Source organism: Salmo salar, chromosome ssa14 (genome assembly GCF_905237065.1).
Source record: "Salmo salar chromosome ssa14, Ssal_v3.1, whole genome shotgun sequence".
Lineage (NCBI taxonomy): Eukaryota > Metazoa > Chordata > Actinopteri > Salmoniformes > Salmonidae > Salmo > Salmo salar.
The window spans coordinates 64,966,764-64,982,891 of NC_059455.1; the positions used below are offsets into that span (position 1 = coordinate 64,966,764).

Genomic DNA, 16,128 nt, shown 5'->3' on the forward strand with positions numbered 1-16,128 from the left:
GTCCGATCAGTTAACATAGAGCCTTCACGAAATGCCACAAAGGACTACATGTATTTTTACATTTCTAAATTCCTCTTTAAGCGACCCTCTTACTCCCCAGCATGCATGCGATTCTATTCGCCCTCATCACAGGTGTTATCTGTCTTCAATCAAAACTTTGATATGTTGAATCAGACGTACACAGAAACTATGAGAGAAATACAGAATGTATATAGTTTTATTACGCATTGATTAGAATACAGATAGCAGAATGAAACAAAGCACAATTTGTTATCGGTGTAGAGGGCATATAAATTGTAAATAAGAATTTGTTCTTAACTGACTTAGCCTAGTTAAAAAAAGAAATGTATTTGTTCTATTCAGTTACATAATAAATACATAGCAAACATAACTCCACTAAAAGTTCATTAAATATCTCCATAAATCAGTGCAATAAACAGATAAAGTTCTTCATTCAAAAGGGAAAAGTATAACTGCTAACCTAAATACTAATCGGAAGTGATTCATAACAAAGCATTTGACAAAAAAGGGAAAGCAATATGATAACATTATATCACATTTCCCTGAGATTTAACTCACAGTCAATTGTTATACTCCGTTATGCTATAATACATGTTGTTGACCGCTGCAATTGTTTTTAATGTTTTGTCCCTGTCTTTGCTCTTGTATTGTATGTTCACACTGCCCTCGCAAAAGAGGTTCATCAAAGGTCTTTTCCTGGTTAAACAAAGGTTAACTATATCAAATAAATACTCTCTATAATCTCTACTACTTGGAACATTCTCCCTCAATACTACTATATCTAACTGTGCAACATCTAACACAAAACTGCAGTGCCCCTATCCGACTCTTACTCCTATTTTAGCTGCAACTGCTACCATTAAGAGACAGTCAGTAGTAAGACCTCACACTGGAGTTTCTTGGTTATGTTGCTGGATTGCTGCTGGATTCTCTATAGACAGAAATGTGTCAAAGAATTTGTCGTATTTGAGCTCTTTCTCCAGCATGTCAGGAATCTGTGAAGTTGGAGTCAGAAGGTACAGAAACACATCTTTAGTTATCCACCAACAGGAATGTCATTGATATGATATAAAATGAAAACAAAGTGTTGGTTCCTTTTGTGCCCTCGATGTTCCTCTTCATCGTCAACAAGATTATGTTAATTTACCTGCATGTCATCGCCTGGTTGTCTTCCCTCAGTCTTGGACTCCGTGTTCACAAATGCCACAAAATGGATCAGAGTGTAAATTCTAAAGGAACAAAATAATAATAATGTAATAGCAATAAAATGGGGACGATTTCATGGGTTAATTTATCATAATATAAAGGCAAACTAAATTACTTTAAGAAAATAGTATTTTGAAAATGTGGTTTAGAATTTGGTGATCCTGCCTATAAATAAATAAATACATAAATAATTGAAATAATCACCTGTGGTAGAACATGGCAAAGAATTGGATCAGCAGTAAGGATGCAAATCCCAAAAGGAACATCAGTCCTATTGGATCGATAAATAGATACTCCCTAGTCTGAGTCAGATTGAGATTGGATTTTGGGATTCTGATGGTGACTGAGGATCCAATGGCCTGAAGAGTGAACGTTGCCACCAGCCACATGGCATTGCAGATGAAAAAGATAAAAGTCACCTGTATGAAGAGGAGATGAGTTTCATTTAAAGGGATATGAACAAAACAGGCAAGCATGCACAAACAGTGGATTTCTCCGACTAGTGATTGATTCAATAGCACTAAACTATCTCTTTAATACCAGAGACAGACATAAAGTTCTACACCTTCTACTTGATGCTAATATCATGTACATTGAAATGAAAAGACAGCATACAGCCATAGCCATAGCCGCAGGGAAGTAGGAGTGTTGCAGCACCCCCTGATAAATTGAAATAATTTTGATAAAATAAAAAAATACATTTTCCAAAAATGTGACTCGTTTCAGGAAACAAGGCGTATGTTGCGCATCATTACTTCACAGGAAGTCATGTTGTGCATCATTACTAAAATGTGTTTTGTGGCAGAAATGCCTTCTGGAATATGAACTGTAATGTGCCTTAATAACAAACTTTTATGCATTCTGTAAATACGAAGAAAGTTGTTAAATTACGAGCCTAGTTGGTTTAGCCACGGAAAAAGCCAGGGAACCTTCCCGCTAGCCGTGATTGGCTGAGATAATGTATGGGCAGGACATGCCGAGAGATGAGTTCAGATTGGTCTGCCATGTAGCAGACCAATCCTCCCTGACCAAGGCCCTTTTCCAACAATTGCTCAGTTTCGCCAGGCAGCCAGCTCCAGGAAGAGTCTTGGTGGTTCCAAACTTCTTCCATTTAAGAAGAATGGAGGCCACTGTGTTCTTGGGGACCTTCAATGCTGCAGACATTTTTTTATACCCTTCCCCAGATCTGTGCCTCGTCACAATCCTGTCTCAGAGCTCTACGGACAATTCCTTCGACCTCATGGCTTAGTTTTTGATCTGACATGCACTGTCAACTGTGGGATCTTATATAGACAGATGTGTGCCTTTCCAAATCATGTCCAATCAATTGAATTTACCACAGGTGGACTCCAATCAAGTTGTAGAAAAATCTCAAGGATGATCAATGGAAACAGGATTCACCTGAGCTCAATTTCGAGTCTCATAGTAAAGGGTCTGAATACTTATTTAAATAAGGTATTTCCATTTTTTATTTGTAATACATTTTTATGTATATTGCTATTAACATTGTACAATCTGTGTGTCTCTTTATTGGCCTGGGCTAATGTTCAAGACCCAGGCCCAGTTTCCCAAAAGCATCTTGCTGTCAGTTTGTCACTGTCAGAGTAGCCACTCATTTCTGTCATTTGTGTGGTATTAAAAAAAGATCATGCTAACATCTTATTTCATGTAAATGTTGAAATGCATTTATAATAGGCCCATTTCTTCCCAGACTTTGCAACAACAAAAAAGCCCATATGTGGAAATCCTAAAAACGTACCTTCTAAACTGTATGCCACAACACAAATGTGATTATAGATGCATGCAATGCTTTATCATAAAGGGGATTCCCCCCCCCCCCCCCCCCAGCACCGCACACTCAAAATAGGGGTTATGCATACAGCATACCTTGTTTCTCAGTTCCTTTAGGTCATTTGTGATTTTCTTCTGTTTTTCTTTATCCTCAGCTAGAGGTTCCAAATAGAGCTTCTGGAGCTCTCTCCAAAAGTCCTCCTCTCCCTGGAGCACACCAAGAGACACTTATTAAATAGTCAAGTCAGATATCTACAGTGTATAGTGAAACATATGTGATTCTGGATATAGTGACATACCAACAACGTGAAGCGGTTAGACAACTTTAAATGTATCTTGTAACTTTTATGTCATTCATAATATTATGTTGGTAATAATATACCTTCCCAAGAAAATCTTCATTTAGAGGGAAATCATAGGACTTATTCTGCAGTTGTGTTACCCAGTCTGTAGATACAAACAATCAAATAAAATATTAGTTATCACATGTGCCAAATACAACTGGTGTAAACTTTACAGAGAAATGTTTGGTTATGAACCTTTCCCAACGATGCAGTTAAAAAAAAAAGATAAAATAAAATAAAATGGTAACTTCCACAAGAGAAACAAAATAAAATACACTAAAACGGCGCTATATACAGGGAGTATCAGTACCAGTACAATGAAGAGGGGACATAGTTAGCACAGTGTGCAGAGTAACGGTTACTAGGTGAAGTCTAAATGTGCGTGTTATTTTCTCACGTTTGTAAGATAATATCATAATGTCTTCATCTTAAAGTCACAAAGTGGAAAGATTGTAATAGATCTATTCAAAAATATACTCACTTTGTTCAGTAGACTGATGAGAACGGAATTCCACATTCCTAGATTGAAATAAATCAAACAATATTTGGTGTGCATTCCACACAACTTTCTCGATACACACATCAAAATAGGAAAAAAATGAAAAATACTAATTAAGAGAAAGATTTAAACTAAGATGTTAGATAGAAATATATTTTATATGCAATGGAACACTCCTGAAACAGATCCTTGTGGAATACCACATATAGCCTTGGAGTATAAGGACTTATCATTGAGGTGCACAAATTGGTACCTGTCAAGTATTTCACTTAGAACGTAGTACAGTATATTGGAGATATGCTTCTGGGAAAAAATACAGATCCAAATACTATGCTTAGTGTTTACACAGATCATATAAACACTCCAGACACTCAAAATGTAAATACCTGTTATTGTCTTCAGAGGTCAGATTAGGGTTCACCTTTGGCTCATTAGCCAACACAACAGTTTCTGGCACCTGACCATTCTGGTCTGCTACTTTGCCACTGTCCCAGCAGAGAAACTTGCAGCACTTGGCCTGTAGGATGCGCTGTGCGATGGCCTTGGTTGGTGGCGCAGCGACTTGGACACCTGTCTCCCGAGTGCCCCAGGACACATTGTTCATGTTGACCATGGAGTAGATGGTCAGCAGGAGGTAGCCACTGGGGATTGAGATGAAGTAGAGGAGGCCGTAGACGACCAGATGGAACTCCTTGGGGTGGAATGCTGCTGTGATGATGTTCATCAGCACCAGGCCTATGATAAACAGGCCGCTAGGAGTCCAAATGGTTTGCTGCTCAACCATAGCACCTGAGATGAACAGAGATAGTTAACATAATGACAAAGAATTGACGTTTTGTATTTAATGAATGTCCAAGTTTGATATTGCCCATTACGTTGACCGGTTAGTCCGTAACTCTGAGGTTTGTATTCTTGAGGTTTTAATTTATGTTGATGGCGATGAAGTCTAGTGTCATCATTTACCTATGATGGACAATGCCGTTCCTATCATGAGGAAAGCGTACAAGACACTCATGACAGCTGCTATGGCGATCTGTGTGTCCGATTTCAGCTTGAAGCAGACAAACAGGTACACCACAGGGGGCACTGTTGCAAGGACCAAAGCAACGTTGGGATTGATGTCTAGGATGAATGACAAGCTTCCTGAAAAAGAGAAAGGACCAGAATTATTAGGAACAATATTCATATTCCTTCAGTTAACAAAATGTTTGTATCCTGTTACATCCCAACAACAAACTACCCCAAAGCTAGAGCGGTATGTGGCCCCTGACAGACAGGTTGCCGTGGATACCTGAGATCATTAGGCAGATTGTAGCCGGGCCTAGAATGGAGGCGGCCATGCTGAGAATCTGGTAGAGGATGAAGGGTTTGGAGATAGAGCTGTTCCTCTGGGAGGTCAGAGACCCTGAGCCCAGCAGATCGATGGTGTTGGCCATGGTGGAGGGCCCCCAGCGCCGCCGCTGGTTATAGAACTCCTTGAAGTCCTGGGGGGCGTTGGTGTAGGCGTCAGACGCAGCATTGTACTCCACCCTCCAGCCCTGCTGCAGAAGGAGAGTGCACAGCCAGCGGTCTTCACCTGTGAGAGCAGAGGGAGGAACTGTAGACGAGAGAGGACTACACAGACAAGCAGCTGTCTTCTTCGAATGAGTGTTGTACAGCAATAAAGATTTACCTTGATCATACTGTATGTAGTGGCTAGCCTCCGTGGCCTTAGTGGTGTATCTCTTCATGACGTTGTCGTCCGCGAGGGCTGCGCCCCTGAACAGACTGAAGCAGCCGGGGCTGCAGAGCACGCTACCAAACACGTGCTCTGCAGTCTTCTGAAGCCAGTGGCCCACCGCGTACTCAAACTTCTGATACCATACCATAGGACCTGGGGTAATATAACAGAATGATCCGATATATTCTTGCCTTTTATCTCTAGTGTTATATTGTAAAAAGTGTTATGAATGTACATTAAACACATTTTATTCCATTTGACCATAGGACCTGAGTAGATATCTGTATAATAGGGGCCATAAATGATGTATATTATACCCTAACTGTACTTATAGTGTTCACATACAATATTGTTTTAGGACCGGGTACATATAGTGAAAAAAAGCAAGTACCATTGCACTCAAACTTGAACTTAAATAGTCTTGGTTGGTGAGTACATCCAATAAACAATTAAACCAAAAAGATGATCCGGGTACGATGTTCAGTTGTGGCTGTCTATCAGATATGACAACTCCCTAACAATCATTTGATCCTTATTACGATTCACACGAAAGCTTTATATACCTGTGCCTGTTGGGTGAATCCTCCCACATGCCGCAGCCACACGTGGATAACGTTTCAGTCGATCTATTAGGAGCATTACAGCAGAGGGCTGGAAGTCGGTGTCCCCATCCAAAGCCAGTAGATAGGTATTGTCCTTCTCTTTCTAACAGAATACAAGAGTATCAGTCCCATTTCCTTTATAAGAGTAATTTAACAATTTATCCAAGTATGATGCTAGAATTATAAAAATGATTGTTTATGCTGTTTACCATCATCTTTTTCTTCAGCTCGCTCTCATCTTCACCCTGATCAAACTTCTTGAAATACTTCCTGGTGAGTCGCCAGCCGAGAATGTAGTACAAGTACATAATCTGAAACAGTGAGTGAACTAATTAAGTCTGTGGTTTCATGTCTAATTCAACTTCATCATCCAACTTCAATTCAAGTATATCACTTTCAATGAAATCATAGCTTCGTGATAGTACAATCAAAATTGAAATAGTGTTAGACCTTTCACAGACACATGGTAAACTGTATATTGACAACATTGTCTCACCTGAGACCATCTCTTCTTGTGGCGGATCAGTAGCTTGTCCTTAAAGTGCACCATCAGCAGGTTGCCCTTAGGGAGGGTGTACTCCAGTCGACCTCCGTAAGGGGTGTGCAGGATCCTCTGGCATGGAAGGGGTGGGCTCTCTTTGAAGATGCATGAATCCTCCTCATTGAAGATACTGAGGTTCAAAGGATGAAATGAGGGAAAGTTTATGTACATTATTATTCTCACCCGTACTGTTAAATCTGCAGTGTACACTGGATTAGCAGTGCTGGGATTGAGTTACATTAGCACACTGAGCACCCCAGCAGTAGGGACCAAACTCACTGCTTTGACACATGCAGGTATTTTTCACTACACCAAATGCCGTTAGGCCTCAATCCAGCACCTGTCTGCTGTCAGAGGAGATGTCAACTGTGCACGTTCCCTGAAGTGACAATTACCCTGATGACATTGTCATGGAAAGTCCCATTAGGTTTTTATGCTTACTTTGACTCAACTTTTAACCCTTTTTTAAACATATTTTTCCCTACTGTCTGAGTTTGTTTTCTACTTGGACAAAAATGACATTCCTGATTGCGTAAGAGTTATTAAAATCATTCATTTGGCCATCATTCTTCAGATTTTTTTTTTTATCAGGCACACACTTCAACAAACAATGACATTGATGGGGATTTGTTACAAATGGTGGAGAATGTGGGTAGAGCATCCCCTGGTGGTTTTCAGAGGAATATGTGGTTTCTTTTTTTAACTTAATCTTGATAAATGTCGCTTGTTTTTTCTAGTACATCGATATTATGATATCATACGTACCATGTATTCATTTCTTTACAGATTAAACATTACATCAAGTATATATGCAGTTCATTTTGTGCATATTGGATCATCATTTGTGAACATTTGTTGCACTGCTTACTTGTAAACAACTCGGATAACGTCCACCAGGTCCTCTGCGTATTCGTTCACATGCCGTTCTTTACTACCTTTCACGTCTTTAAAAGCATCATCAAAGTAAATGTGAGACTCAAAGCTCACATCATCGTTGGAGTTATTCCTTGGCCTGTATTTGTCCAGCCTGGTAAAGAAACAAATAAAAAAGACATCATTTGCGTGAAAAAGCTGCTAACTCTGCCAATTGTGTCGTTTCTCAATCATGTAAAAACATCAGACTGTACCTGAACATTGAGATGATCATTTTCATCATTTCGTCATAGTTCTCATGCCACATTGTTGCACACAGGTACACTGTGACTGGGTCAGTTTGTCTGTGGCTGGAGAAAACGTTACAATCGTAATTTGGCACTCCATCTCATGCACATTCATACAAAACTCTCCCACCCTCCACAGAATTTGCAATAATCTTACCATTCTTTCTTCCTCTGAATCTCAAAACGCGTGTTGAGCAGTATGGACTGTTCCAGAAAGGCCCCCTCGTACATCCTCCGCACAAACAGATTCTGTGTCCTCTCGATGCGCTGAAGCTGGAGGAACCAGATGTACATTGTGCACAGAATCCAACCCAACCACCAGCAGAGTGCAGAGCCTCCCAAGAGGCCCATTTCTGTTAGGTTGGTCATGTCCTGGGGACAGAGGGTATGGGTGATGTCCCTGACTAGCCTCTCAAACCAGACAGTGTCGCTGCTTAGGCCCCTGCCATATGTGATGTCCTGGCAGTACTCTGTAATGGTGTAGTTAGCACCTCTGGGGTCACTTGAATTCTGGAAGAAGATAATGACAGGAGCAACGAACGCTGCCAGAACACCTAACGAGGCCAGGTACATGGGTAACAGGAAGCTTCGCCGCATGGCGTGCATTTTGCAAGCCACCACCACGAACCAATGGCACAGAGCGGAGGACACTATCTGGATGGTCACCAAGATCAGGATCACCAACCCCACATCCCCTGGAACTGATGTCACCGATGACCAGACTCTGCCAGACAGAGGGACGTATGCCCCCACCACGGCTGCAGTGACAAGAATCCGGACCAGACTGGAGAGGATGCTCACCACATTCCTGGATCTCGCTATATCTTCGCATATACTGTCCAGGAAGGAGCTTTTGAAGAGGGTGCTGTAGTTCTCCCACCAGTTCAGCGAGACAAAGATGGTCCCCACTATTGCCAGTCCGATCCAGACATTCATCCCCCTATCTTCCTTCAACAGCAGGTAACTGAGGATGAAGAGCACGTAGCCTGACAGTATGAGGACTAATGAGATGATTGGGGGGCACTATGAATTGCTTCGTCTCCCTCGCAATGCACTGAGCGGCCACCTGGAAGATGGAGGACAGGATGCTGATGCTGTTCAGCATCATCACATTGGTCACGATGCCGAAGAATGGCATGGCAACAATGGTGAGAACCGCTGTCCCCAGCGACACCAGGAATTCGACACACAGCACCTGGAAAATTGTACATTATCAGAATTACAATTGTATCATTAAATGCAAGCAAATGTAATGCTAAAGGATGAAAAACATTCTGAGAGAAGCTAATATAATATAACACATTCTGTTCCGGAAATACAACGATCTGTCCTTAACCCACTAAGGTCGATGTCCACGTCCCGCGGATATCTAATTAGCATAATAAAACAATTCCCATAAAAATCTGTCAGTTTAAACTAGAGATACAGTTCTGTTTTTTTGCATTGTATGCGTCTCAATCCACCGCATCCACCGATATCGCTCTTACGCATCTGCGGTGAAAGGTGGCAGAGCTAGAGCTGTGTTTGTCAGACCATTAGACATCCCAAAAATCTACAGACTCGTGTGAAGGTAACTGGTACTGGATTAAAACATTTATGGAAGTATGGAGGAAGTTTTGTGCCTACCCAAATAAGTAGGTTAAATATGTGTAATATATACAGTTGAAGTCAGAAGTTTACATACACCTAACCTCGCGTGTGCGAGCAAGGAGTCCTACAAACCTGATTCAGTTACACCAGCTCTGTCAGTAGGAATGGGCCAAAATTCACCCAACTTATTGTGGGACGCTTGTGGAAGGCTACCTGAAACATTTGATCCAAGTTCAACAATTTAAAGGAAATGCTACCAAATACTAATTGAGTGTATGTAAACTTCTGACCCACTGGGAATGTGATGAATGAAATAAAAGCTGAAATAAATCCTTCTCTCTACTCTTATTCTGACATTTCACATTCTTAAAATATTGTGGTGATCCTAACTGACCTAAGACAGGGAATTTTTACTAGGATTAAATGTCAGGAATTGTGAAAAACTGAGTTTAAATGTATTTGGCTAAGGTGTATGTAAACTTCCAACTTGAACTGTATATATAGTACCAGTCAAAAGTTTGGACACACCTACTCATTAAAGGGTTTTTCTTAATTTTTTACAATTTTCTACATTGTAGAATAATAGTGAAGATATCAAAACTAGGAAATAACACATGGAGTCATGTAGTAACCCCCCCAGAAATGAACAAATATAAATATATTTTATATTTGAGATTCTTCAAATTAGCCACCCTTTGACTTGATGACAGCTTTGCACAATCTTGGCATTCTCACAACCAGCTTAGTGAGGTAGTCACCTGGAATGCATTTCAATTAACAAGTGTGCCTTGTTAAAAGTTAATTTGTGGAATTTCTTTCCTTCTTAATGCGTTTGAGCCAATCAGTTGTGTTGGGACAAGATTTCAAGATCTTTTAAACTTTTTCAAGTGCAGTCGCAAAAACCATCCAGAGCTTTGATGAAACTGGCTTTCATGAGGACCGCCATGGGAAAGGAAGACTCAGAGTTACCTCTGTTGCAGAGGATTAGTTCATTAGAGTTAACTGCACCTCAGCTTGCAGCCCAAATAAATGCTTCACAGAGTTCAAGTAACAGACAGATCTCAACATCAACTTTTCAGATTAGATTGTGGGAATCAGGCCTTCATGGTCGAATTGCTGCAAAGATACCACTACTAAAGGACACCAATAAGAAGAAGAATCTTGCTTAGGCCAAGAAACACTAGCAATGGACAATCAACTGGTGGAAATCTGTCCTTTGGTGTGATGAGTCCAAATGTAAGATTTTTGGTTCCAACCGCGTGTCTTTGTGAGACGCAGAGTAGGCGAACGGATGATCTCTGCATGTGTGGTTCCCACCATGAAGCATGGAGGAGGAGGTGTACTGATGTGGGGGTTCTTTGCTGGTGGCAGTCTGTGATTTATTTAGAATTCAAGGCACACCAGCATGGCTACCACAGCCTTCTGCAGCAATACGCCATCCGATCTGGTTTGTGCTTAGTGGGTCTATCATTTGTTTTTCAACAGGAAAATGACCCAACACACCTTCAGGCTGCCTAAGGGCTATTTGACCAAGAAGGAGAGTAATGGTGCTGCATCAGATGACCTGGCCTCTACAATCACAGGACATCAAACCAATTGAGATGGTTTGGGATGAGTTGGACCGCAGAGTGGTGGAAAAGCAGCCAACAAGTGCTCAGCATATGTGGGAACTCCATCAAGATTGTTGGAAAAGCATTCCAGGTGAAGCTGATTGAGAGAATGCCAAGAGTGTGCAAAGCTATCATCAAGGCAGAGAGGCTACTTTAAAGAATCTAAAATAAAACATAAGTTTTGATTTGTTTAACACTTTTTTTGTTATTTCATAGTTTTGATGTCTTCAATATTATTCTACAATGTAGGAAATAGTAAAACTAAAGAAAACCACTTGCATAGTAGGTGTGTCCAAACCTTTGACTGGTACTGGAGCTTCTTTTTTTAATTTTCTTTTTTTTGTTAAGGGGTGGATCAGCTTAATATTGCGGAAAGATTGTTGCTTCCATCAATGTAATTGTCTGCATCATTTCCAATCCCCCATATACTTTTTTTGGTAAATATATATCCATATACATACGCATACCTATATAGATATACATACTTTTTTAAAGAATATACCTTTATTATTCCCCACAAACCCTACCACCCTTCCCCCAATTGGAGTAAACTAATAAACACTTATGCTTCTACCTTCAGTTTATACATCTTATACACATTTTACAGACACAATCTATTTTACAATAGTTCTATTTAGTTTGTTTTTAATCTTTCCTCTATTTCTGATGTCCTTCCAGTTTGATTTCTATTTGCAACTGTGCTATTTCACAAAATTTCTGAACCTATATACATTTTACAGACCCTGTATGTTTTACATTGGTTATCTTGTTATTAGTCCCACCCTTCAGCTCCATTCAACCCCTCCCATCTATCTCTCATCATCAGCCATTTTGGATTTCTATTTGCCATATATTTTTCAACTGTGCTGTGATGCTTCACAAAAGTACTGAACCTTTCAATTCTCATAGCTTCTACAGATTGTAAATTAAAAAAAAAAATTTTTTCTAAAATAATTATTATATTATTGATTGACTGACTATGGCTTTTCAAATCACCCAGTACTGCTATCTGAGGCGTTAGTTCTAGGCAAATGTTGCAATTCTTCAGCCATTCCTGGACCTGTGACCATTTACATTTTAGTCATTTAGCAGACGCTCTTATCCAGAGTGACTTACAGTAGTGAATACATTTCATGCATTTTTTTTTTGTATTGGCCCCCCGTGGGAATTGAACCCACAACCATGCTCTTCCAACTGAGCCACAGGGATGACCAAAAACAAGCTACATATGGACAATACCAAAATAAATGATCTAATGACTCTGCCTCCTCACAGCAAAATCTGCAGAGCTGGGAAGATTGTATCCCCCATATATATTACATTCTATTGCTTGCAAGAATTTTCTATAGTAATTTAAATTGAAAAATGTGAAGTTTTGAATCTGGCGTTGTTTTGCGTATCAATTTATAAAACATGTGCCATGGAATGGGTACATCGAAAATCTTTTCCCAACTATTTTGCAATTTATATGGCACAGCTGTCAGTTTTTGGTACTTAAATTAAATTGGTATATGTTTTTATTTATCACACTTTTCTTTAACCATTTATGTTCTTTAATACCCGTGTAGCTCAGTTGGTAGAGCATGGTGTTTGCAACGCCAGGGTTGTGGGTTCGATTTCCCACGGGGGACCAGTATGGAGAAAAAATGTATGAAATGTATGCATTCACTACTGTAAGTCGCTCTGGATAAGAGCGTCTGCTATATGACTAAAATGTAAATACAGGGCCGACATACAAGTTTCTTACTTTTTTCCCCTTCTACTTTTTGTGGTAATGCTGCAATTAATTGGCTGTAATTTTGGGTCAAGCAGACATTTCCATATGTCTGTGTTAGCTGCATGTGTGACATAACTCCATCAGTCCTATTTATGATATCATTCACTAAAGTTATACCTTTTATTTTTTTATTTAGTGTATTATTAGTATATTTGAGTTTAACCACAAGATTTGTTGTATTATTTGTTCTGCCTTTTCAAGTGGATTAAACTGAAATTGCAACCAACTTTCTAAGGCTTGTTTAAAAAATAACGATATTTTGAAGATGATTTCCTTTTCAAACAACCGAAAGTGAGCAGGTGTAATCTGAATAAAGGGAAAAAGACCATTCTTGAACATAGAATGAGATATTCCTACCAATTTACTAGAGAACCAGTTTGGATTTAAGTATAACCTTTGTATGACTGATGTCTTTAGTGAGAGGTCTAATGCTTTAATATTTAATCATTTCTGCCCTCTGAAGAAATATTCGTTATATAAATAGTCCCTTTTAATTTTGTCTGGCTTGCTGTTCCAAATAAAATTGAATATTTTTTGTTCATATAATTTAAAAAGCAGGCCACTAGGTGTAGGCAAAACCATAAGCAAATAGGTAAACTGTGATATGACTTAAAGAGTTAATCAGGGTGATTTTTCCACAAATAGACAGGTATTTTCCTTTCCATGGTAGCAAGATCTTATCTATTTTTGCTAACTTTCTATAAAAATGTATTGGAGTGAGATCATTTATTTATTTTGGGATTTGTATACCGAGTATGTCCACATCTCGTCAGACCATTTAATTGGTAAACTACATGGTCATGTAAAATGTGAATTTTTTGTGATCCAATACTTATCATAATTTGGTTTTAATCCAGAGAGGATAGCAAAAGTATCTAGATCCTCTATGAGGCCGTGGAGAGATTCTAATTGTGGTTTTAAAAGAAAACATGAGTCATCAGTGTACAATGACACCTTCGTTTTTAAGCCACGATTTGTAATTATTTACTATTTTACACCTAGGGTTACTATACATAACTTTAACCCATTTTATAAGAGATTCCCCAAAATTGAAATATTCTAGGCATTTATATATAAACTCCAGTTGTACTTTATCAAAAGCCTTTTCAAAATAAGCTATGAAAACCAGGCCTGGTGTCCCGATATTTGAGATACTGGAGCTTATATGTTTCTCCTAGATATAGGTCAGACACTTCAAAACCTTGTTCCTTGTGATTCATTTTTGTTGTTGTTGCCATTTATGAATATGTTATTCAATGTATTTATATTGGCTATTGTAGTAAAGGCCAAATTCAATATTTTATCAAATATTTTTTTATATATATATATATATATTTATGCCTAAAGGGGTCCTAAAAATCTAAATCAAATAGCTAAATGATCCATGGTATGACCATCTTAAAACAGCTTAGACTCTTACATTTGTTTATGACAGGGCTGGAGATGTTATCCCTCCGATGCTGTTCCCTTTTCATAACATACTATGAATTGTCATTTTAAGCTGAAACTTCATTGACGACAGTGTTTTCACTAATTATCAGTATTTTAACATACAAATGTAATCCTAAAGCCATTTACAAAAGCACACGGACAAACAAAACTTCTCTCAAGGTAAGAAAATGATTAAGATAGCGGTAAAAACCCAGCACACTATCCCTTTAGCTTTAAAAGAGCAACGTTTTCCTACGCTCCCCACTCCCCTGAAGCATCTAATCCTCATTCCCAAGCTAAATGACGTGAACCTGGCTCAATCTACGTTCCCACTGCTCACCTAGACAAAACAAGTTAGCAGATCTGTCCCTGATACGTCATCTAGGGGAACAATAATAAATCATGTCATTTTTGAACACCTGGTGCTTACCCACACAATCGTCTTCATTGATGGTTTCTCTGAGTCTTTGAAGAATATTTTCCACAGGCTTTTAATGAGGAGCAAGACACTTGGTCCAATCACAGCACAGCTGACACTGAGGAGGGCGCATGGCTTTTGGTCAGCTGGGACTGTATTGGTGGCGTTACTTGACAGTGTTATCAGGAGCAGAAAGGATCCCTGCAAAAAATAATAGAGATGTGAAATTGGGATAATATCGGTAAGTCTTCAAGACTTGATATTTACGACTCAAATTAGTTGTTAAAAAAACATGTACAAAGATAATAAATACACAGTTTTGTAATCTGTAATGTAATCTGACAAGATTGCGTGAAGCAGGGCTCCACTGCAAAAGAGACATGGTCTCAATGGGGACTTCCCTGTGAAAATAAAGGTTAAATAAAATAAGGTGGATAGATTCCGTGTGCGTGTGTGTGTGTGGTGTGTAGACATATCTGTGAGACCGCTTTATAAGTATAGCCAGTTATTATTTAGTTAATACGTAGTTTATGAATAATTTACAAAAAGTTATGCTTTAGCACATCACAGCTCACTCTTGACAAACACCCCAAATGACAATTCCATCATCAGCAGGTCAAGCGTTTTAATCATCTAGGCTGGCTGGCTGTCGGTAGAGATAAGGGATGTATTAATCCAACTTGGTATGGTACACAATTATTACTGACTCAGCGCCCACGTACTTATCCAATTACTTTTATTAGAGATGTCCACCAGTTCAACACCAGAGCCAGAGACTGATAATGACTGAGGTAAAAACACATTTTTTATATACTGGTGCTTTTGAGTGGCACAAACTACCACAGCAATGTAAAGTTTTTCTGACCATAACTTCATTTTTTTTAAATGTCAAAAGCTGTCTATGATTGAACAATTGAACCCTTTTCATATCTGTATCTATGTAATGTATCTATTTAAAGTATGTATGTAATACATTTTGTAACAAGCACTGTGGTATCACTGTCATGTTTTTAAAATGCTTTTTCTGTGTGTAAATGTATTTTTTTTACTGGCAAATAAAATCAATCAGTGGCTCCTTAAACGTAAAGTTTTACGAATAGTTTTGTAGTTGCAAACAAATATCCTTCCTTAAACCAAAACATCTTACCTTACTAAATATGCCAAGAGCAAATACAAGAAGGGCAACAATAAAGAAGAAAAGCCATTGCAGAAGTTTTTGGGATGTCTGTTCATTCTGGATGACAGGGACATCTTTTCCCACGTCCCAAGATCTCCTAAAAGGCAGAGAGAAAAGTGAATGTTGAAAATTAACTGTGGTGATGGAATAATTATTTAACTCAAAATTTAGCCTACTTAAACTTGATACTTTCTTAAAATCACAAATTACATTTAGATAGAGCATCAATTTAGCAGAGTAA

At 38.9% G+C, this 16,128-nt stretch overlaps 2 protein-coding genes across 2 annotated transcripts in view; both read right to left on the reverse strand.

The window, feature by feature from the left end:
• Window positions 1–201: 201 nt before the first annotated feature.
• LOC106598527 (chitin synthase chs-2) lies at window positions 202–8,897 on the reverse strand. The gene is made up of 16 exons (XM_045694669.1): window positions 8,042–8,897; window positions 7,852–7,947; window positions 7,593–7,751; window positions 6,680–6,854; window positions 6,393–6,494; window positions 6,145–6,286; window positions 5,534–5,734; window positions 5,153–5,437; window positions 4,825–5,004; window positions 4,248–4,650; window positions 3,844–3,881; window positions 3,401–3,465; window positions 3,115–3,225; window positions 1,432–1,646; window positions 1,169–1,250; window positions 202–1,016 (listed from the first exon to the last, which is right to left on the reverse strand). Exons 1-16 carry the CDS (start codon window positions 8,818–8,820, stop codon window positions 906–908), a joined length of 3,144 nt encoding a protein of 1,047 aa, XP_045550625.1. The 5' UTR covers window positions 8,821–8,897; the 3' UTR covers window positions 202–905.
• Window positions 8,825–16,128, reverse strand: part of LOC123726588 (uncharacterized) — a 31,394-nt gene continuing 24,090 nt past the window's right edge. Inside the window, exons 3-5 of the mRNA XM_045693689.1 lie at window positions 15,858–15,984; window positions 14,723–14,911; window positions 8,825–9,079 (exon numbers count right to left, since the gene is read on the reverse strand). Of these exons, the coding sequence (XP_045549645.1) occupies window positions 8,825–9,079; window positions 14,723–14,911; window positions 15,858–15,984 (571 nt within the window). The remainder of the gene's footprint in view (window positions 9,080–14,722; window positions 14,912–15,857; window positions 15,985–16,128) is intronic.

What these genes read in the sequence shown, in the direction of transcription:
- LOC106598527 (XM_045694669.1), bottom strand. Translation starts at nt 8,820, where the DNA reads ATGAATGTCTGGATCGGACTGGCAATAGTGGGGACCATCTTTGTCTCG. An exon ending in ATGATCATCTCAATGTTCAG is followed by an intron (nt 7,752 to 7,851) that starts GTACAGTCTGAT and finishes TTTCTTTACCAG; the next exon opens with GCTGGACAAATACAGGCCAA. An exon ending in GATTCACCCAACAGGCACAG is followed by an intron (nt 5,735 to 6,144) that starts GTATATAAAGCT and finishes ATATTACCCCAG; the next exon opens with GTCCTATGGTATGGTATCAG.